The sequence below is a fragment of the Gadus chalcogrammus genome, chromosome 9 (genome assembly GCF_026213295.1).
Source record: "Gadus chalcogrammus isolate NIFS_2021 chromosome 9, NIFS_Gcha_1.0, whole genome shotgun sequence".
NCBI classification, from domain to species: domain Eukaryota; kingdom Metazoa; phylum Chordata; class Actinopteri; order Gadiformes; family Gadidae; genus Gadus; species Gadus chalcogrammus.
The window spans coordinates 17989826-18012825 of NC_079420.1; the positions used below are offsets into that span (position 1 = coordinate 17989826).

Genomic DNA, 23000 nt, shown 5'->3' on the forward strand with positions numbered 1-23000 from the left:
TGTTGAATGACAGTTCAAAAGCATAATCAAAGAAAAATCGAATGCACACAAAGCCCATTGTTTTATTAAACGTATACTATGTATATTTGAATGTATATTAACATATCTGACCGATAATAAGGATATTAGATAAGTCTAATAATAAATGATAATTCTTCAAGGTACTGTAGTTAAGATTTGAGAGTTGTTAAGAGTGAGCAAAGAAAAGAGCAAAAGAGAGCAAAACAAAACCATCAAAAAAACCTCTTAAGTCCTCTTTCTTGTAGCCTGTTGTCTGTCAAATACAGTTATTTCAGCTTGAATAGTGCTACAATACATTGAGATATCGCTTGCATTTTAAGTCCATAAATTAGCGGATTGAAGAGAGGAGGAATCACAACACCCAGGAGAGACGCCATAAGACGAACAATATGGGGTATGCTAGCAGGAATACGATTTTGAATGACTTCAAACATAACAATTATGGTGAAGTTCAGAAATATAAAGAGGTGGGGGAGACACGTGTTAAGAGCTCCTCTCCTGAAATCCCTGGAGCTCCTCAGACAAATAGACAATATTCTTGTGTAAGTAAACGCAATAAATATTACATGTGGAAGTGTACAAAGTACCATTACAATAAGCCCATATGTATTGCTTACAGTTTTGTCCCCACATCCCGCTTTTACAAGGGAATAGATATCACAAGTAATTCTCATCAACACAAACTTGCACAGACCTATATTAGCTGACAAAATAGTAGCAATTCCAATTTCAACACAAGGTATACAAAAGGCCAAAAACAATATTATTTTGACAGTTTGTGTCCTAACAAGGGAGTGGTATTGGAGAGGTCTGCATATGGATACATACCTATCAAAAGCCATCGCTGATAACAGTGTGAATTCAATAGCACCATACACGTATGCTAAAAAACTCTGTAGCTGGCAGGCAGGAAGGGATATAGTTTGGGTTGCTGACAGCAGATCTATAAGAAGTTTTGGATAGATGCTTATGCTTCCAAACAGGGAGTTCATCAGCAAAGCAGCAATAAAAGCATACATGGGTTTATGAAGGCTTTCGTTTACATAGATGACATATAAAACAACGGTATTACTGCAGATGATTAAAATGAAGAGCAGGAGAGTCATTGAGAAATATAAATATCTATATTTTGCAAGCTGTACATGCCCTCCAAGTATAAGATATGTAATGTTGTAATTAACATCCATCTGGAATCAATGTTTGAGTGCAATTAAGGTATGGTCCTTCTGTTCTTTTCTTTGCCTCAGTGCACAAAGGATATCTAAAAAAGACATGTGGAACTGTTCTAGAAATATGGGTACAGGTTGCTTCTGTTATCAAGCCCTTGAGAGCTTTTAAAGCAGTCTGTTTGACGGTTTGCTCATTTTATTGTTTTTCTAATTCTCAGGGGATCTCATTATAATCCCTCCTTCATGTCCAGTTTTAACTAAAGAGGATGGACCTAGATCTTAATCTTGCAGGATAATATATTATTGCATCATGTATACTTTTTGTTTTTGTTTATTGTTTAATTTCAGTTCGTTTAAAAAGTAGTATTTTGTACGCTCAATGATATGCCTTCGTTATATGATTAGCTCATATTTAATTTCTTTGTACAGCATATACAAAACACATGTTGGTTGTAAAAAAGATCAAATCCATATAATAATAATAATACATCAAATTTATGTTGCGCTTTTTCAAATGCTCAAGGACACTTCACAATAGCAGCTAAATAATACTAATCAAAATAACATACAAAACAAAAACAAACAACAAATCAGAAAGTTTAAAGTTTAAAAGTGTTGACATTGTGGATGTCGTTGGGGAGGGCATCCCAGAGGGGGGGGGCTGCAGCAATGGCTCTTGTCTCCCCAGGACCGGAGATTGGTCCCGATGGGGTTGTTTATTGTTTAATTTCAGTTTGTTTAAAAAGTATTTTGTAAGCTCAATGATATGCCTTCGTTATATGATGAGCTCATATTTTATTTCTTTGTACAGCATACACAAAACACATGTTGTTTGTAAAAAATATCAAATCCATGTAATAATAATAATAATACATCAAATGTATGTAGCGCTTTTCCAAATGCTCAAAAACGCTTCGCAATAGCAGCTAAATCATTCTAATCAAAATAACAAACAAAACAAAAACAAGCAAATCAGAAAGTTTAAAAGTTAAAAGCAAGGTGTGTTTTGAGGGCTGTTTTAAATGTTGACAGTGTTGACATTGTGGATGTCGTTGGGGAGGGCATCCCAGAGGGGGGGGGGGGGCTGCAGCAAAGGCTCTGTCTCCCCAGGACCGGAGATTGGTCCCGATGGGTTGGCGACGGTTGACATCAGCGGACTTGAGACAACGGGCAGGGGTATGGCGTGGAGAAGGTTAGAGAGGCAGCGAGGGGCCAGGTTGTTGATGGCTTTAACCTGTTAAGCTCCAGCCTATTTTTTAGGTTTCTGCTCGAAAATGACATGCCCAAAATGAAAAGAGAATATCTCTGCATCTACAAGGTCTATTTGAATAATTGTGGTGTCATTATAAAGGGAACACTTGTGAAATGTGTTCAGATGTGTAAGTATCTGTATTTATGTCACTGGCTTAGAGTAAATTAAGTTGGCACACAAGCATGAATGACAGATTTAAATTCCGCCCAAAAAAATCACACTTCTTCTATGAATATCTCTTTGAAATTATGCTGATGAAGCTAAAATTCGAAATCAAATCAAAGGCGTGAACATTATCTCTGCAAAGTTTGATCATCATAAAGTTAAGCAGAGCAAAATTACAGAGGTATTAGTAATGACTATTTAGGCAGACTCTCTAAATTGGTCATTTTGGCACCATCTTTGCAATTTGAAGTTTTTGATGTACTGAACTATATATTTCACTTTTATGTCATTATCTGTGATCATCACATGCATTTAACACTTTTTGATTTTTCTTTTGATTTTTAATTTTTCTCAGTACTCGTCAGAATGCGTGTGTAAAGAGCTACAGTATTTTAACAGGGTGTCCGCGCGGTAGTAAAAGGTAGTAAAAAATAAAATTTAAAATTAAGGCCCTTGAAAGGTAGTAAAAGGTAACAAACGCAATTTGACTTGGTAGTACATTTTTCACCACCACCTCAATATAAAATGAGTTTCCAATTTTTTGTTTCCATGTTTTAACTTCATCTAGCCTAAAAAATACAGTTTACGGTGCTAACAGGACCTGAACTGAGTAGCAGTTAGAGTTGGCGTCGCTGGTTGCTATAGCGACGCCTGTGTTACACCGAATTCTGCGACCCAACGAAAAGTGTGACCCCAAGGGGCGCTGTTGCATATTTTCTGCAATATGCACCAGTTTGAAGCGTAGACAGGCATGACAAAAACATACTTGAAACATAAGATCCCCCCAACCAATTACCTTTTTATTAAAGATGCTTAATAAATACATTTGCTTCATTTGATTAGCATTTCACCGACCCATACAATGGATAGGGCATTCAGTAGGGTCCTTCACCGTTGCTTCTTTACCCATAAAAAGCTACAGTCATGGTTAAATTCCGCTGATTTACCTTTGAGAACTTCCTATTGTAGGCTTCTGTGTAAAATGCTGTTTAGAATTAATGTTAGTATCAAGAAAAGAAAGACCCACCGGAGATCTTATGTTTTAATTATGTTTTTGTTATAATCCACGTGCATGTTGCAGAAAATGTACAACGGCGCCCCCTGGGGTCACACTTTTCGGTGGGACGCAGAATTCGGTTTAACACCAGCAACATTTTCCACCTTTTCCCCTCAGAGTTCTGTACGGCTGAGTTTCTAGCTCTATGAGAGAATGGGTAAATGCAAGTTTTCGCAAACATGGGTTGACGACCCGACATTTAAAGACTGGCTGAAACCTGTGATGGGAAATGACCGAGAAGCTTTTTGCTCATTGTGCAAAAGAACGATCAATGTGACATGGAACGGCATTAAAGCGATAAAATCACACAACAAGCATTCACCAGCAGCGGCTTCGTGCGAAGGGGGAGCAGCTATCTATTAGAGGTCTGCGCGGGACACAATATTCACTCCCGCTCTCGCCTTGTACAGTGCCGCTCCCACTCGCTCCTGCAAAGAGCTGTAATTTTTAGTGCCGCTCCCGCCCGCATCTATGATATTATATCCCGCTCCCGCCCGCAAATGCCCGCAAGGATGGATGTTTACTTTCTGTCTCAGGAAAGGCCTGTCCATTGGCTTGGAAAAAACGAGCGAGCACATAATTCATTAGGCTACCAGTATTGGTGACATATTTCTTGGTAAGCCTGCATGTTTTCAACCATACAAAACATTAAATAGGCCTCGGTAACTGAAACAACTGAAACAGTCACATATTAAAAAAATAAAAACTGCAGGTCGGTACCAGCACGTCTAAATGAAAAATGATAGGTAAAAGAATCAGCTGCTGCTTCGACCATGAAGGAAAAGTTGTTGGAAAAGTAGGTTTTGCTTATTGATGAGGGCTTCATGATAATTTGTATATTTTACTTTACCCTCATATTTGATTTGCGGGAGTGCAGTGTATCATCCCGCACCCGCAAATGCACCTCTATCATCACGCCCGCTCCCGCAATGAGCTTTCATTTTTTGTCCCGCGCTGCACTATTTTGCGTCGCGTCCTGCGGGAGTGAAGACCTCTACTCTCTTTGTTGTCGTTTTGCGGTGCTAGCAACAGCAGCATTACTAGGGCTACAGGGATCGCGGCAGTGTCACATTTATACCTCATAGTAAGTAGTAAGTGGTGCTTTGCATACCCCCCGCCCCGCTGCTTGATGTCGTGTTGGTAGTAAAAAATATTGTGGAGGTAGTAAAAAAGGTAGTAAAAGGTAATAAATTCATCTCTATGATTGCGGCATATACCCTGTTTAAGTATTTTACAGTTGTATTTTCATGCACTTGAAACATCATGAAGTTATTATGTTAAGTGGCAGTTCAATAGCATAATCAAAAAAAAATCGAATCGAATGGACACAAAGCCCATTGTTTTATTAAACATATACTATGTATATTTGAATTTATATTAATATATCTGACCTGTAATAAGGATATTATTTAAGTCTCATAATAAATGACAATTCTTCAAGGTGTTTGAAGGTAAGATTTGAGAGTTGTTAAGAGAGAGCAAAGAAAAGAGCAAAAGAGAGCAAAACAAAACCACCCAAAAAACTCCCCTCCCGTCCCGTTCTAAAAGTCCTCTTTCTTGTAGCCTGTTGTCTGTCAAATACAGTTATTTCAGCTTGAATAGTGCTACAAGACATTGACGTATCACTTGCATTTTAAATCCATAAATTAGAGGATTGAAGAGAGGAGGAATCACAACATACAGGAGAGATACTATAAGACGAACAATATGCGGTATGCCAGAAGGAATACGATTTTGAATGATTTCAAACAGAGCAATTATGGTGAAGTTCAGAAATATAACTAGGTGGGGGAGACACGTGTTAAGAGCTCCTGTCCTGAAATCCCTGGAGCTCCTCAGACAAATAGACAATATTCTTGTGTAAGAAAACAGAATAAATATTACATGTGGAAGTATAGAAAGTACCATTACACATAGCCCATATGCATTGCTTACAGTAGAGTCCCCACACCCCGCTTTTACAAGGGAATAGTTATCACAAGTAATTCTCATCAACACAAACTTGCATAGACCTATATTAGTTGACAATATAATAGCTATTCCAATTTTACAACAAGGTAAACAAAAGGCTAAAACCAAAATTAATTTAACAGTTTGGGTCCTGACAAGGGAGTGGTATTGGAGAGGTCTGCAAATGGATACATACCTATCAAAAGCCATCGCTGACAACAGTGTGAATTCGGAAGCAGCATACACGTATATTAAAAAGCTCTGTAACCGGCAGGCAGGACGGGATATAGTTTGCTTTGCTGACAGAAGATCAACAAGAAGTTTCGGATAGATGGTTATGCTTCCAAAAAGGGCGTTCATTAGCAAAGCAGCAACAAAAATATACATGGGTTTGTGAAGGCTTTCATGTACATAGATGACATATAAAACAACGGTATTACTGCAGATAATTAGAATGAAGAGCAGGAGAGTGATTGAGAAATATATATATCTATATTTTGAAAGCTGTACATGCCCACCAAGTATAAGATATGTATTGTTGTAATTAACATCCATCTGGAATCAATGTTTGAGTGCAATTAAGGTATTGTCCTTCTGCTCTATTCTTTGCCTCAGTGCACATAGGATATCTAAAGAAGAGATATGGAACTGTTCTAGAAATATAGGTACAGGTTGCTTCTGTTATCAAGCCCTTGAGAGCTTTTACAGCAGTCTATGTTTGACGGTTTGCTCATTTTATTGGATCTTATTATAGTCACTCCTTCATGTCCAGTTTTACCCAAGAGGATCGACCTAGATCTTTCACGATAATATATTATTGCATCATGTATACTAATTTATGCATGTTTTTGTTTGTTGTTAAATTTCAGTTTATTTTAAAAGTAGTATTTTTTATTCGCTCAATGATATGCCTTTGTTATATGATTAGCTCATTTGTATTCTGTTTAGAGCTTACACAAAACACATAATGGTTGTAAAAAATATCAAATCCATATAATAATTATAATATAATAATTAGGGCTGTCAAGCGATTAAAATATTTAATCACGATTAATCGCATTAATGCCATAGTTAACTCACGATTAATCGCGATTAATCATACTTTTTTTTCTATGCTAAATATCCCTTGAATTCTTTGTCCCATTAATTCTTCTAATTTTAATGCTCTTATCAACATGGAGAAGTGCATCGGCTTGCCTTGCAAATGTTTTTTTATTGATAACAACATTGGCATATACTGATCAAAACAGGACGGTACAAAAAAAAAGCCTATAATGCAAGAACATACAAAGATATGCCTTGAACATAGCAGTCAGGCTACTGCTTCTTTGTTTTGAGCCCATTATTATTATTTTTAATAATAATGTGCGTTAATCGCGCGTTTAAAAAATTAACGCCGTTAAAATTGGTGTGCGTTAACGCCGTTAATAACGCGTTTAACTGACAGCTCTAATAATAATATTAATGATACATCATATTTATATAGCGCTTTTCAAAATGCTCAAAGATGCTTCACAATAGCAGCTAAATCATACTAATCAAAATTAAAAACAAAACACAAACACAAAACAGAAAGTCTAAAAGTTATTAGCAAGGGTGAAAATATGTGTTTTGAGGGCTGTTTTGAATGATGAAAGAGTGTTGGCATTGCGGATGTGAGGAGAAGTATTTTTAAATCAATCCGGTATTTGACGGGAAGCCAGTGGAGGTCGTGGAGTACAGGGGTGTGGTCTGAGTGGCGGGTCGAAGTGAGCGTACGGGCTGCAGGATTTTTACCATATTGCAGTTTATTAAGGATGTGTTTTGATGATCTGTATAGGATGGAGATACAGTAATCAAGGCGGGATGAAATGAATGCACTCTCAGCTGCCGACCAGAGATTCGGCGGCTGAGAGTGATGGGGAAGGACGGAGACGAGTGATGAGGTGGAAGAAGGCTGTTTTTGTAATCTGGTTTATATGGGTGAGGAATGAGAGGGTGGGGTCAAGGATGATACCTAGGTTGCGGACGAGAGTGAAAGGGGGGACAATTATGCCATCAATATTGAGGGAGAGGTCCTGGGTGGAGCGGGGGAGAGATTTATTGCAGTTTCGTTGGAGGAAGTTGTGTTGCAGCCACTTTTTGAAATCAGTGAGGCAGGTGGTGGGGGTGCAATGGGTTGCTGCAAAGATGATCTTGGTGGTGAGGTAGATCTGAGTGGCAGTGAAAACGGAGGCCTTGTTGGCTGAGGATTTGACCAAGTGGGAGAATGTAGATAATGAAAAGTAGGGGACCGAGTACAGAAGCCTTGGGGATACCATGAGTGACTGGGGAAGTGGGGTATTTGCAGTTGAATTGAATTGGCGTATGTCAATGAGTTAGGAAATGAACCAGTTTAGAGAGGTGCCAGTTGTGCCAAGTGAGGACTGGGGGAGGGAGATGAGGATGGAGTGGTTGTTGGTATCGAAGGCGTCGTAGAGGTCAAGAAGGATGAGGATGGAGAGGGAACCAGAGTCAGCAGAGAGAAGAATGTAATTTGTGACCTTTTCAAAATAGCTGTTTCTGTGGTGTGTCTCGAGCGGAAGCCGGATTGAAAAGGTCCGTAGAGGTTATTGTCGTCGAGGTGTGATTTTAACTGGGAGGCAACGGTTCTTTCTAAAATTGTTCGAGAGGAAGGGGAGATATGAGATGGGTCGGAAATTGCTCAGTGTTTCAGGGTCAAGTCCAGGAATATTTGTGACAGCAGCGAGTTTGAGGGCGGGGGGGACTAGAACCGAGAGGAGTTTATAGCTGAGGTGATCAGGGGAAAGAGTATGGGGAGACAGGCCATGGCTAGGGTTGAGGGCATTAGATCCAGGATGCAGGTAGAGAACTGAGGCCGTCAGTTGAACGTGTATAATTTTTCTTTGGATGTGTGAGAGGAATGAGATGCATTTACTGACATTGAAGGAGTTGGAGATGGTGTCCATAGGTTTAAGAAGTTTATTTATGGTGAAAAACAGATTCCTGGCGTTGTTGCTGCCTGATTGTATGATGGAGGAGTAGTAGGAGGAGCATGCACTGTTGAGGGCGTTTTTGTAATAATAATAATTATACATTTAATTTAGAGGCGCCTTTCAAGACACCCAAGGTCACCTTACAGAGCATATAGTCATCATAAATCGTTTAAAAAAACAAGACATTGTGGAAAAAATAAATAAATAAATAATAAACATAATAAATAAAAAATTTATAAAACAAAACAAGACAAAACAAAACAAACAAACAATCAAAACAGTGATCAGTTAGATGTTGTGTGCGAGTTGGATGAGGACAGGGGTGATGTGGTCAGATGATTTGGTGCGGGTGATGATCCGGGCGGCTGTGTTCTGAATGATCTGCAGTCTGTTGATGAGTTTGGTGGGGAGTCCGGTGAGGAGGGCGTTGCAGTAGTCTATGCGTGATGTGACAAATGAGTGAACTAGGATTTCAGTGCTGGATTGGGTCAGTGATGGGCGGAGTCTGGCGATGTTGCGGAGGTGGAAGAATGCAGTCCGGGTGATGTTGTGAATATGGGGTGCGAATGAGAGGGTGTTGTCCAGGATGACGCAGAGGCTCTTGACTTTGGAGGAGAAGGGTACTGGGAATCCATCGATGATTATGAGTGGAGCTGGGGTGTGTTGTGATTTAGTGAGGGTGGATTTGGATCCGATGAGCAGGGCCTCGGTCTTGTTTCCATTGAGTTTCAGGAAGTTCCTGCTCAACCAGCTCCGGATCTCTTCCAGGCACGTGATGAGGGAGGTGGGGGGGATGGCAGCGGTGGGTTTGGTGGAGATGTAGACCTGTGTGTCGTCAGCGTTGCAGTGAAAATGGACCCCATGGTGACGGAGGAGTGTGCCCTGCGGGAGGAGGTAAGTGGTGAACAGGAGTGGACCCAAGACTGACCCCTGGGGGACACCCAGTGAGACACCTGAACACCCAGACTTGTGGTTGCTTAGTTGAACAAATTGTTGACGGCCGGTGAGGTAGGATGTAAACCAGGAGAGTGCAGAACCAGTGATACCAATGCCAGCCAGGCGGTCCAGGAGCAGAGGGTGGGAGATGGTGTCGAATGCTGCGCTGAGATCGAGGAGGATGAGAATGGTGAGTAATCCAGAGTCGGCTGCAAGGAGGAGGTCGTTGGTGATTTTGACTAGGGCTGTTTCAGTGCTGTGTTTTGGACGGAAGCCAGATTGGAACGGTTCGTGGAGATTGTTTGTGTCGAGGTGGGACTGTAGTTGTGCGGAAACCACCCTTTCAAGTGTTTTGGAGATGAAAGGGAGATTGGAGATGGGCCGGTAATGGTTAAGGTCAGTTGGGTCAGCACCAGGTTTTTTCAGGATGGGAGTGATGGCAGCCAGCTTGAGAGTGGGGGGTACAGTACCAGTAGTGAGGGAGGAGTTAATTATGTTGGTGATCATGGGGGAGATGGACGGAAGACATGCTTTGACCAGTGGCTTTGAGCTGGCGCAGATGAGGAGTGAACCAGGGAGCAGCGTGGGTGAATGAGACTGAGCGGGTTTTCAGGGGGGCCAGGGTGGTGAGGGAGGAGGAGAGGCAGTTATTGTAGTGAGTCACCAGGTCAGTCAGGGAGGAAGCTGGGGGAGGGTTGGGGTAGGAGCTGATCATGGTGGAGAGGTCTGTGGTGTTGCAGTGTTTCCCCTACCATTGTTCAGGCCTGGCGGGCCGCCAGGCCAACGAGCGCCCCCGCCAGGCCAACATCAGGCCAAAAAAAAAAAAATTAAAAAAAAAAAAAAATTAAAAGAAAAAAAAGTGTCGCGCGTGCGCAGATTATGCCCCATCATAACGGACAATCTGACAGCATTAAGTTATATCATCATTAGCATGGCACTGTCACACTAAATTTGTACCGGCTGCCAAATACGTAATCCATTCCAAACCTACCCGGCAACAGATGATCAGAACCTTTCGAATGACGTGAAAGGTTCACGAACATTCGCGAACCTTCTATCTAGCGATCCGTTATCTGTATTGTGCTATTTCGTCCTTGACCTGCTTTAAACACTCAGTTTACTTGCTAAATTTGATTAAACAATGAAATACAATACAAATATAAAGTAAAAACAAGTGTTATCTAGCGATCCGTTTTCTGTATTATGTTATTTCGTCTTTGGCAACATGAGCGCAAATGTTTTTTGAAACCCGCTTTAAACACTGTTTACTAGCTAAATTTGTCACGACACAGAACGGGAATCAATAGCAGATCAAAAAGGGTTTATTTCCATACAGTCCAGCGGGCAAATCAGATTCCAGGTACAGGCAGGGTTCGTAAACGGGCAGGCAGGCAGACAGATACTGACGGACAGCTACAGGCAAGAGATCCAAAAACTGATAGGCAGAAGGCTTAATCCAAACAGGCAGGGTTCAAAACCGGGAAGAACAGAAACTATAGTCTCTCTTTAAAGAGCTTCACGCTAGTCGCACTCACGTGGCAGTCGGGTAGAAAACAGTACCTAACGTGACGATCTGACAAAGTGAGCAGAAAGGGCAGCGTTTAAATACTCCACCAATCAATGCAAAATGAGGGACAGGTGGACAGAGAAAATGGAGGGCACAAACAAAAGGCAGGAAGTCGCCCAAATAAGGACATGGGTGTCACCCCGGACACATGACCAACACATGGCTCCAAACATAAACAAAGTCCAGAATTATCACACTCCAACAGGTAGGGGGAGACAAAAACAACAGTCCATGCGAGAATCCTGACAAAATTTGATTAAAAAATGAAATACAATACAAATATAAAGTAAAAACAAGTGTTATCTAGCGATCCGTTAACTGTACTATGTGTTTCGTCTTTGGCAAAATGAGCGCGAATGTTTTTTGAAACCTGCACGGCAACGGACGACGCGATCATCTGTTGCAGGCAGGTTTGGAATGGATTACATATGGATGACGCGCCCGGCAGGGCTGTAGTGGAGGGTAAACGCACGCAAACGCCGTTTACGCACCTCTGGAATTTAGGACATAGCGTTTACGCACCTCTAAATAGCGTTTACGCACCTCAAAGTTCCCTGTGCCTTGTATTCTGCCGTTGGAATAATTGGAAATAAATTCAGCATCATTTTAAAACACCTAAGACAAGGTTTCATATTGTTGAACAAATAAACGCTGTAATCTGAATCATTTTCATCTGCGCTGTAGGCCTATGCTATTATGGTCTGTGACCCTCCAATCAGTGCCTTGCGGCTGCGGCAGCGACACCATTCAGGTCCAGGAAAATATGTAAACAGGAAGTATGTAAACACATGGCCCTGCGCGTTGTGGATTATCATGCCTACCTGTCATTAATTAGCCATGGATATCAGGCGATTTTTGAAGAGACCTTCGAGTGCTCCCACTCCAACAGATGCCCGAAAAAGGCCTCAAGTACAAAGTAGCCTAAGACTGAAGATGATATTTTAATTAAATTCGGGCGGTTGGCGGTTAAACCAATAAAAATATAAATATTTATAAATATTTGTATTTTATATATTATAAATATTTTTATTTTATTATTTATTTTCTTTAAAGTTATTTTCCCAGCAAACTGGCCTGTTCCCTAGAGGAGCAGTATGGGGAATCCAAGTTGAAACAACTTGCCCAAAGGTTCAGACTTGATGACAGAAAAATTCTTGAAGGCTATAGGGATTTTAAGGATAACTCAAGCATCATTCCAGAAAACCTTGCACCACTCCTGAATATCGACCATCTCATTCCAGTTAGCACTGCTGAGTGTGAGAGGGGGTTCAGCTTAATGAACATCATAGTGTGCCCCCTGAGATGCAGTCTGCACTTGGTCACAGTGTCGTCCTTGATGTTTATTCAACTGAATGGCCCACCACTCAGCCACCACAAAGTTCAATCCAACACGTATGTGAAGTCCTGGCTGGTGAAGCACAGGGGAGCCATGAACTCCAGAACACGCCCCTGCAAGGCAGGACCTGACGTGGAGGACAAGGAGGCCCTCTGGGTACTACTGTGAAAAGCATGCATACTAATACACACACATACACACATGCCATAGATAGATAGTTCTTAATCTACACATACTTTTCTTTACTGTTGAAATTTGAATAACTTGAATAAACTACAAACACATTCATTGACTGTCATTGATTGATTTAATATGACTTTAATTGATAACATAATGGAATATAGCCAGGCTAGCCTTACAGAGTCGCAACACTTTGCGTTGTGACGAGGTCGGTCTGATCAAAAAAATCATAGTTTACCCACCTCTAATTTGACCACTACAGCCCTGGCGCCCGGTACAAATTTGGCAGCCGGTACAAATTTAGTGTGACAGCACCACCAAAAATTGTATTGTAAATAAAATTAGTTTATTGTTAATAACGTGTTTATTGAATCATTATCAACTTGTGATGGCTAAGCAAGTGTTTTACATGGAAATAACCAACAAAATGTATAACAAATCACACTATCAGCTCTTACCACCGGGCCTAAAAAAAATTCTAGGGGAAACACTGTGTTGATAAGTTTGATGTTTCTGAAGGAGATGGTCCGTTGTTCCTTGGTTTTGTGTAGTTGGGTATGAATGTCAAAAAGTACAGCTTTGTGGTCGGAGATGGGGAAATCAATGACATCAAGGTTAGTGGGAGTGATGTCAGTGCAGCAGATTAAATCCAGAATGTGACCTTTGTTATGGGTTGGGAGGTTGACATGTTGTGTGATGCCAAGACAGTCCAGAAGTGATGTGAAGTCATTAGCAAAAGTACAGGATGGGTTGTCAATGTGGATGTTCAAATCACCAAGGAGGATAACAGTGGGGGACATTGCACATACAGATGTAAGTAGTGATGAGAATTCATTGAGGAAAACGGCGGAGGGTTTTGGTGGTCTGTAAATGGTGACAATGATAGTGGGTTTGGGGCCTGAGAGTTTTACAGCTAGACATTCAAAGGAGGAGTGAAGGGGGACTGTGACAGTGGTGACTTTGATGTTATCACGATGGAGGAGAGCGAGGCCACCCCCCCTCCCATTAACCCGGGGTTTACTATTAAAAGAAAAACCTGGTGGGACAGCCTCATTTAGATGGGAGAAGTCATTTGGTTGTTGCCAGGTCTCAGTGAGGCAGAGAATGTCTAGGCTCTGGTCAACAATAAAGTCATTTATCAAAAGGGCCTTATTACTGAGGGATCTGGTGTTCAGCAGACAGAGTTTCAGACAGGTGAGTGGAGTGTAGCAGGTTGCTTTGAGCAGAGGGGACAGTACACTGTGATTGACGGGACTGACCGTACAGGCTGTGCGAGGAGGGGGGCGGGGCCCAGTGGACCAGAAGAGGCGGATGTTTTTGTTGCTGGTGTGAGTGTACTGAAAATTCCGTCCAGAGCCTCGGTGGATGTATTTTGGTTGTTTGAGAATGTCGTGGTGGGATGCAAGCTGAGGTCGGGGGGTCCTTGAGAAGATCCGTAGACGTAACATCTCCGTTACCGAGTAACGGAGCGGCAGAGATGCGCTCGTTACGTGAGAGTCAAACAGCGCAATCCAGAGGAACAGGTTAAAAATCCACAGGTTGTGAAGTCGGAAGAAGCCAGCGGTAGATCCAGGCGATTATGGTGAAGCCACAGAGCCAGCACAGCGGAGGCAGAGGAGTGGAGCAAGCCGGTTGTAGCTACGCTGGAGACGGGGAAGCCAGTTGGACGGCACCGGGGGTTAGCAGCAGTCTAGCCGGCCAGCAGGTGTCATGCACCAACAGCTGCACGACTCCACGCACAAAACACAAAACAAAACAAAACACGCAGACGTTTAACGTTCAGAACTAAATAAATAAATCAAGAAAACTGACGCAGTTACTTAACTTAACTTTGTAGTCCGATCCGAGGTCCAGAAGGGTTTCAGACAGAAGGTGTTGAAAGTAAGCAAAAGAAAAATGATAAAAAGTTAAAAGACTAGTAAGAAAAAGAAAAAGAAAATCGCGAAAAAATAATGTTCAGAATGACGTTCCGGTGAGCAGCAGCAGCAGCAGCGTTCAAAAGGCAACAGCGTCCACCAACTGTACGACTCCACGTATAAAACACGTAAAAATAAAGAAAACTGGTGCACTTACAATAGCGAAAAGTGACTATATATAACTAGTAAACTTAGCTAAACTACTAAAGACCAAAAAAAAAACGACAAAATGTTCAATGCAATCGTGAGAAATATTGAAAATACTGAATAAAAACAAGCCATACAGAGCGGCGTTAGACTCGCCAGCGTCCCCGTTACTAGGCATGTAGAGCTGTTTGTGTTGTTTGTAGGCATCTTTGTGGATAGTGAGACCAGTTGTATTGGTTAGCCGTTTGAGTTGGCGGCCCTTGGATTTGAGGTGATGAAAATTATCAGTGTACCAGGGGGTGGAGTGAGTGAAAGAGACAATCTTAGTTTTGATTTGAGTGAGCTGATTGAGGCAGGAGGAGAGTTTCATTAAATATTGCGACCAGGTCAAAAGGGGAGGCGTTCTTGAAGAGGGCGGAGTCAGGGATGGTGTCGGCCAAGAGGGAGGAAAGAACGGACGGATTGATGGATTTGAGATTCCAGAAAGTTTTAGAGCGCTTTTGTTTGACTTGTGGTGTGGGGATGAGAATGTCCATGGTGATAGCCAGGTGGTCAGAGATAGTGACATCGAAGCAGGACAGATTGCTGATTGTGATGCCGGTGATGCAGACAAGGTCCAGTGTGTGTCCTTTTTTTATGGATTGGAAAATCAACATGTTGGATGAAGTTGAAGATGTTTATGATGTCCAGAAGTTCTTCAGAGGTTTTGGAGTGGAGTCGAAATGTATGTTAAAGTCACAGAGTAGCAGAATGGATGGAGTGATGGCACAGAGTTTCGACAGGTCAGATAAGAAAGCTGAGTTAGGTTTGGGGGGGGGCGATAAATTACTGCAGCAACCAGGGGTTTGGGTCCAGACAGTTTAAAAACAATATGTTCAAATTAGGGGGTGCCGGGAAGGAGATTGTACTTGAAGTGATGCTTTGTCTGAAAAATATGGCTATTCCACCACCAGGATCACGGAGGCGTGGCTTATCAATATATGCATAACCAGGGGGTGTGGTCTGATTTTGTTGAAAAATATTTCTGTGTTTTTTGCCATGTCTCAGTTATGCAGAGAGTCCAGATTATTGTCAGTAATGAATTCACTTAGTATGAGGCCCTTGCTGGTGAATTTTGGTAAATTGTAAATGTGACGCTCCGCAGTAGTAACGGGAAGAACTTTCTTACAATATCCAGACATGTGTTACTATCATGGCATGTTAGGATGTTTGGTCCTGGCTTTGGTCTCAGAATTGGAGGGGTCGTGCAAGCAAATTAAGTGTGTGATAGGCACAATTCTGCAGGAATTTTAGCTCAGATAGATAATGAGATGAATTGAGCACCATTGTTTGTTTACCAATCCCCACGGCAAACAGGCGTGCCCCTAAATTCATGTTTTACAAATTTTACTTTAAATAGAATATTATTCACAGAACACCCACTATTCCACAACCATAATCTGTTTGATTGCAAACGTGTTGCTAGTCTATAGTTCATTTTTGAGAAACAATTACAATTTGACTGTAGGCAGGGTCAAAATAGCTAAACTTGTCAGAATGTCGGTTAACCCTTGGCAATGCTAATGTATTTATCTTTAACATTGGAAAAGAAAAGTTGTAACTGAAAAATAATGAGAAATACCTAAAAAGCTGAGGCGGTGGAAACACACTCTCTATTCTTGCTCGAGTGACCTTCTACAGGAAAACAAGCAGACAGTCTGAGGAAACAAGACTGGGCGTGGAAGATTTCTGAGAAGGTTGTAGATTGGCTATTCAGGGCTCCAGACTAACTTTTTCCTTGGGTGCACTGGTGCGCCTAAGTTTTTAATTTGGGTGCACCAGCACGTATTTATGGTGCACCCAAGTTTTGAGTTGTTGATGGGGAGGGGGGGGCAACCGGGCAGCTGCACCGGTTGCACCGTCGATATTTACGCCATTGATTAATAATATTTTGACCATTAAATAAATGCCTTAAATAAATGCAGAATCTGTATCCCTCATAAAAAATATCGACAATGCCAAGGGATCGGTTCTGTCCCGAAAAACCCTCTTGTCTCCGGAGAGACAGAGGGTCTGTCGACTCGCTAAAAAGCTGCTCCCGACCAGAGGGTCTGTCGACTCGCTAAAAAGCTGCTCCCGACCAGGTTTGGTTGCGAGCGTAAGTCAACATGGTGATACAGCAACGCTTAAAGAGATCGACTTTCATGGAACAGCTAACCCAGGCTTTCAGCTCAACATACCTCGCTAACCCTCTAATCGAGCTTCGTAGTACAGGCCCCTGGATTGGGCTTCGCGGGTTTGTTTACCGGTGTTGCTATTGTTACCGGTCTTGCGTGTTCCAACGGTTTATGATAAACCGCTGTCTAATCAATACTTCATACACTGCCTCTTCCGTGGTCATTACAATTTTATGAATAGACTGCTCTGTAAAAAAAATAAAAAAAATAATTATACCAGATACATTTTCAGTCGCACAGGTGCGCCCAAATAAAATATTTGGTTGCACTACCCCGAATTCTAGGCGCATGTGCGCCCAAATTAGGCGCACTCTGGAGCCCTGCTATTGTAGATCAGATGCTGTGGGACATTTGTATACTTGGCAGACCTGTCAAATCGCTTTGTAGGAGGACGATGAGATGACTGATTATTTTAGCAACTTTTAGTCTATAAATGACAAAGTGAAACATACATAACAGACTTTACAACATCAGTATTGACTAAACAAATCTAACTTAAGTATTTTAATACACTCGTATTTTCATTCACTTTAAACAGTATGCAGTTATTATTAGGGATGGGCATTCGATTAAGTTGTCTTAGTCGATCATCGAGAGAATTAACGATCAATTAGTCGATTAATCATTAATATTTTACCTAAAAAATAAATAAAAAATTATATTCTAAATGAAATGAAAATACAAATGCAGCGTGTTTTCCTCATTGGGATCTTTATTATTAGATGAACAACTCAGTTAAACCAGATCCGTTCAATAGTTATGCGCTACTCTGCTCTAAGCAACGGAGCATGCAGCTCGAAGCCGGTGCTCATAAACATAACTAAAAATAAACACAACCCTAGTTTCTTCGCAAGATAATGACAATAATATCCAAAAAACAATCATGTTATAACTTAACCAACCAGTCTACAGATTTTTGTTCAGAAAGATGAGCATGTTGACATGCTCTGGGGTCAGACACGACCGCAGCCTGGTGACCGTCAGTCCATCCGCCGAAAACACCCGCTCTGAGGGGACAGACGTTGCCATAATGCACAAATACCTCCGTGCTAACTTGGCAAGGCGGGGGAACAACTTTCCACAATCCAGGGGCTCAGAAAGTTCTCTATTTCTGCTTCGATGCTAACCTCGCCTTGAGTGGCAGGCCTATAGTGCTCCCCAAGAAGTCATTTTTTAAATCATAATGGTCCCACACCAGACTTCGCCGTGGCCTCGTCCGCTTCATGATTACATCGCAGTGTTCCAATATCCATACTATCCGTACTTACTAGTCTAAGTTTGAGTACGTAGGGCGTTCCGATTCAGATCGGGCAAAAATAAGTGTACTGAAAACGGTCAAATCGCGAAGTGTGTGGCGATGTACACTTTTCGTACTCAACGGCAGCCATCTTAGCTAAGTAGCGGAAGAGGGTGGAGCCAGGCTGAGCCAAAGTCGGCGCATTTTCCACATAGCCTGCATTAATAGTCATTTTGTAGTTTTTGTAGTTTTTATAGTTTTTATAGCTTTTTATAGCTGCTAGGCGTAAAGAGTTCACCGTTCAAAGCGGGATGTTATTGCGGGGGAGGAGCCGCAAATTTAAATATTGCCCCTGTGTGGTAAAATGTTTAATTGCACACTGCATTAGTTTAATCTAGGAAAAATGTACGTAATAGACGAAATTCTTAACGATCAATTAATCGATCGTCGATTAATCATGCTCATCCCTAGTTATTATTTTGAGTGACAGTTCAAAAGCATAATCAAAGAAAAATCGAATGCACACAAAGCCCATGGTTTTATTAAACATATACTATGTATATTTGAATGTATATTAAAATATCTGACCTGTAATAAGGATAGTCGAGAGTTGTTAAGAGAGAGCAAAGAAAAGAGCAAAAGAGAGCAAAACAAAACCACCCAAAAAACTCCCCTCCCGTCCCGTTCTAAAAGTCCTCTTTCTTGTAGCCTGTTGTCTGTCAAATACAGTTATTTCAGCTTGAATAGTGCTACAAGACGTTGAGATATCGCTTGCATTTTAAATCCATAAATTAGAGGATTGAAGAGAGGAGGAATCACAACATATAGGAGAGATACTATAAGACGAACAATATGCGGTATGCCAGAAGGAAAACGATTTTGAATGACTTCAAACATTGCAATTATGGTGAAGTTCAGAAATATAACTAGGTGGGGGAGACACGTGTTAAGAGCTCCTGTCCTGAAATCCCTGGAGCTCCTCAGACAAATAGACAATATTCTTGTGTAAGAAAACAGAATAAATATTACATGTGGAAGTATAGAAAGTACCATTACACATAGCCCATATGCATTGCTTACAGTAGAGTCCCCACACCCCGCTTTGACGAGGGAATAGTTATCACAAGTAATTCTCATCAACACAAACTTGCATAGACCTATATTAGTTGACAAAATACTAGCTATTCCCATTTTACAACAAGGTAAACAAAAGGCCAAAACCAGAATTAATTTGACAGTTTGTGTCCTAACCAGGGAGTGGTATTGGAGAGGTCTGCAAATGGATACATACCTATCAAAAGCCATCGCTGACAACAGTGTGAATTCGCAAGCACCATACACGTATGCTAAAAAACTCTGTAGCCGGCAGGCAGGACGGGATATAGTTTGGGTTGCCGACAGCAGATCCACAAGAAGTTTGGGATAGACGGTTATGCTTCCAAACAGGGCGTTCATAAGCAAAGCGGCAACAAAAGCATACATGGGTTTGTGAAGGCTTTCATGTACATAGATGACATATAAAACAACGGTATTACTGCAGATAATTAGGATGAAGAGAAGAAAAGTCAATGAGAAATAAAAATATCTATACTTTGAAAGCTGTATATGCCCTCCGAGTATAAGATATGTATTGTTGTAATGAAAATCCATTTGGAATCAATGTTCAAGTGCAATTAAAGTGTTGTCCTTCTGTTCTTTTCTTTGCTCAGTGCAAAAAGGATATCTAAAAAAGAGCTATCGAACTGTTCTAGAAATAAGGTTGCTTCTGTTATCAAGCCCTTGAGAGCTTTTACATTTGTCTATGCTTGATTGTCAGATGGTTTGCTTATTTTATTGGATCTCATTATAATCCCTCCTTCATGTCAAGTTTTCCCAATAGATGATGGACCTCAATTTTGGGAGTATAATTTATTCTTGCAACATATATACTCGTATACTACATGTGTACTTGTTTATGCTTTGATATCAGTTTTATTTAAAACTTCTAAAATAATATAAATAATAAGCTATTAGTCAGCAAGAAGTAGTATATAGTATTTGCTCAATGATACGCAAATGTTATGTGATAATCTCATATTTGATTCTGTCTTGAGCATACACAAAACACTTGTTGGTTGTAAAAAATAATTTGCAGTTAGAGCCACAAACCTCATGATTTCACTGGTTGATTTGACCTTGAATGTCAATTATAATTTTTTTTTATTGAAGCTTTCCGATGGAAATGTGAGTTGTTGTTTTTTTAAACCTTTTAACTAATTGGCACATTTGAGCAAAGGGCCCATAGCTTTAAAGCCTCTCAGAATAACTACTAGGAATTGCAAAAAGTTAATTTATGACTAAACGTACACAAAGTAGGACCAGGGAGTGAGTTACCAGCACTCCTTTACCCACTGTTAGAGAAGAGTAGGACCCGGCTTTGAGTAGTGAGAGACGTTACAATTTTTCAACCATATCGGCTGTAAATCAAATGTTTGAAGACGTATTTTTATTTTAACAAGAAAATAAAGGTATATAGCTTTTAAATTCAATAGCTATTGCATTTTCCAAAAAGGTTGAGGCCTTTAAAAAAAAGCCCCACAATGTGTGGACAGCTGCTAAGATTTTAACAAGGCAGGATAATCTGATATATTGTATTGTCAGTTTTAAGTATGACATGTACAAAAAGCGAATTTTGTATTCTATTACTATGTATCTTTGAATGTATAAAACCATATCTAACCTGTAATAAGGAACATATATGAGATAAGTGACAATCTCTGCTTGACCAATTTTAAATAAATTAAAATCATTAAAGGTTCCGTCAGTAAGGTTTTAGAGTTGTAAAGAGAGGGCAGAAGAGAGCAAGACTGAAAATAAGCAACCCAAAAGACACCTCTTATTCACTTTATGTTCCTTGACCGTTCCCTAATAAGTATTACCTTGGAGTGGTCGAAAATCTTTTTTTTTTTTTCATACAGCGGCAGACACAAAGAAACTGATATCATCACACAGCATTTCCCTTACTAATAGCTGACAAATGGCTATTGCACATCTAAATAATAACGAAGAAATTCTAGCCAGGAACCTTACCTACAACACTTTTTTGAGTGAGCAAAAAATAATCATGAAGAAAAGTATCAAATACCAGAAGCAATGTTCCACAGTCCATTTAAACATTTTAGAAATAAGATATAAGTTAAAACTTGTATATCTAATGACAGTATTTGTTAGGTGGATAATATTATATAGATATACTAGTCCATTGTCCAGGGGCGTCGCTACTATTTGAAAACCTTCGGGGCTGTAGCCCAGAAGTTAGAAAACGGGTGTTCCCCCGAGAAAATTTGAAAACCGGGCTGATGAACATTAAATTCTAACGTAGTTTTAGAGGTAAAGGAAAGACCAATCGTGATGTCTGACTCACGTCAGGGCAGGCCTATTTAGTGGGTACATTTTTAAGGATAGGAAAGTGCACCACATACACCAGCAGCCAAATTGAGACATTAGAAGAATAGCCTAATATCGTACAACAAGAGATAAAAAGTAAAACCTGAAATTCAAGCTGTCGGTTGTCAGTTTGCTGAACAAATTGTTAAACTTCAATAATTGCTTCGTAGTCAACATATCCATTTATTTAAGCTCATCAGCATAACAAAAGAGTGTCGCCACACCGGCGGCAAAACATGGCACACGCAAAGTACATCCATGGAATCAGCCGTTCAAAGCCAGTCTGCATGAACCGTATGATATGACCAATGGATGGCAGGGGATGCGGACAAGGAATACACCGCAGGGGGGAACATGAGTGACCCTGTTCGCCATAACCTAGCCTGGGTTCTTAAAACGTGGAACAAGCTGGATGCGGAGCGGGTGAAAAACTCCTTAAAAGTGTGTGTCTTTCTGACCAATCGCAGTTCAAGACCCACCTGGGCTTTACCACCTGAGGCCCTGCTCTTTACTCCCCTCTAAACAAAATTGACTTGGTTGCGATGTTGACAGTTTGAGTATTGCGTGTGCTGAGGCTGCGGGAACACAGCTCAGGCTGCCGGACGACGCTGCAATATTATCCTGCAGTAATCAGCCCAGAAACGTTAACAGCTAAACGAGAATTCTCCAGACTCTCCCGATTATCAGCCACTTTGGCAGGTAGATTTAAAATCTACCAGCCACTCATCTTTTTTACCAGCCACTTTTTATGCGCTATAATTCTTTTTTTATATATGCGTACATTTTAAACAATATAATTGTAACAATAGATAAGAAAAGTGTTTTTCATACACATCATTTTTTCCATCAGAAGTGATTCTCACTGTAAGTAGGTGCTACCAAGGAACTGAGTTGTTACACTCTTACCGCATATGATAAACAATACACAGGTATCTGCCATGTTAATGTCAAAGGTGTTACGATGACAAGTTTGGAAATAATGCATCTATACAAAGTATTTTCAATAAAAAACAAATTGACATATTAACAATAAAACAACATGCATGGCTACACCATCATAAGTCCATCTAATTAGTGCCTGAATACAAATGTGTCCACAGACATGGTAACTAACGTATGATAGTAAGCATTATTGGCCCTTAACACTAATATTCAGAAAAAAACACTGGCTCAAAAGGCTATTGGCTTAAGCAATACAAGTAGAGGCATATACTTTAACTTTATACCCTGAACTTTTAAACGTTGCAAACGTGCAAAAACATAATTATATATTTATGTGGCATTCAGTCCAATGCTGGAAATATATCTGTGGCATTCAGTAGGCCAATGCTGTGATAAAATATGCAAAGTATGACCAAGTCTTTCTTTCTGTTCAATAGATAGAACGTTATCAATCCCCTGTGGGAGAAATGTGTTAATGTTTGTCCCTATAAAACAATAATGCTAAAAA

General features: G+C 40.7%; 2 protein-coding genes across 3 annotated transcripts in view; one reads left to right on the top strand and one right to left on the bottom strand.

Moving 5' to 3' along the window:
- Positions 1–23000, top strand: part of LOC130388855 (Fanconi anemia group A protein) — a 98894-nt gene that overhangs the window by 31570 nt on the left and 44324 nt on the right. The window lies entirely within an intron of this gene.
- LOC130388862 (putative gustatory receptor clone PTE03) lies at positions 283–1208 on the bottom strand. Its single transcript, XM_056598428.1, has one exon. The coding sequence runs from the start codon at positions 1206–1208 to the stop codon at positions 288–290; it is 921 nt and encodes a 306-aa protein (XP_056454403.1). The 3' UTR covers positions 283–287.

Bases quoted from the DNA above. Each gene is read 5' to 3' on its own strand.
- LOC130388862 (XM_056598428.1), bottom strand. From the start codon at position 1,208: ATGGATGTTAATTACAACATTACATATCTTATACTTGGAGGGCATGTA.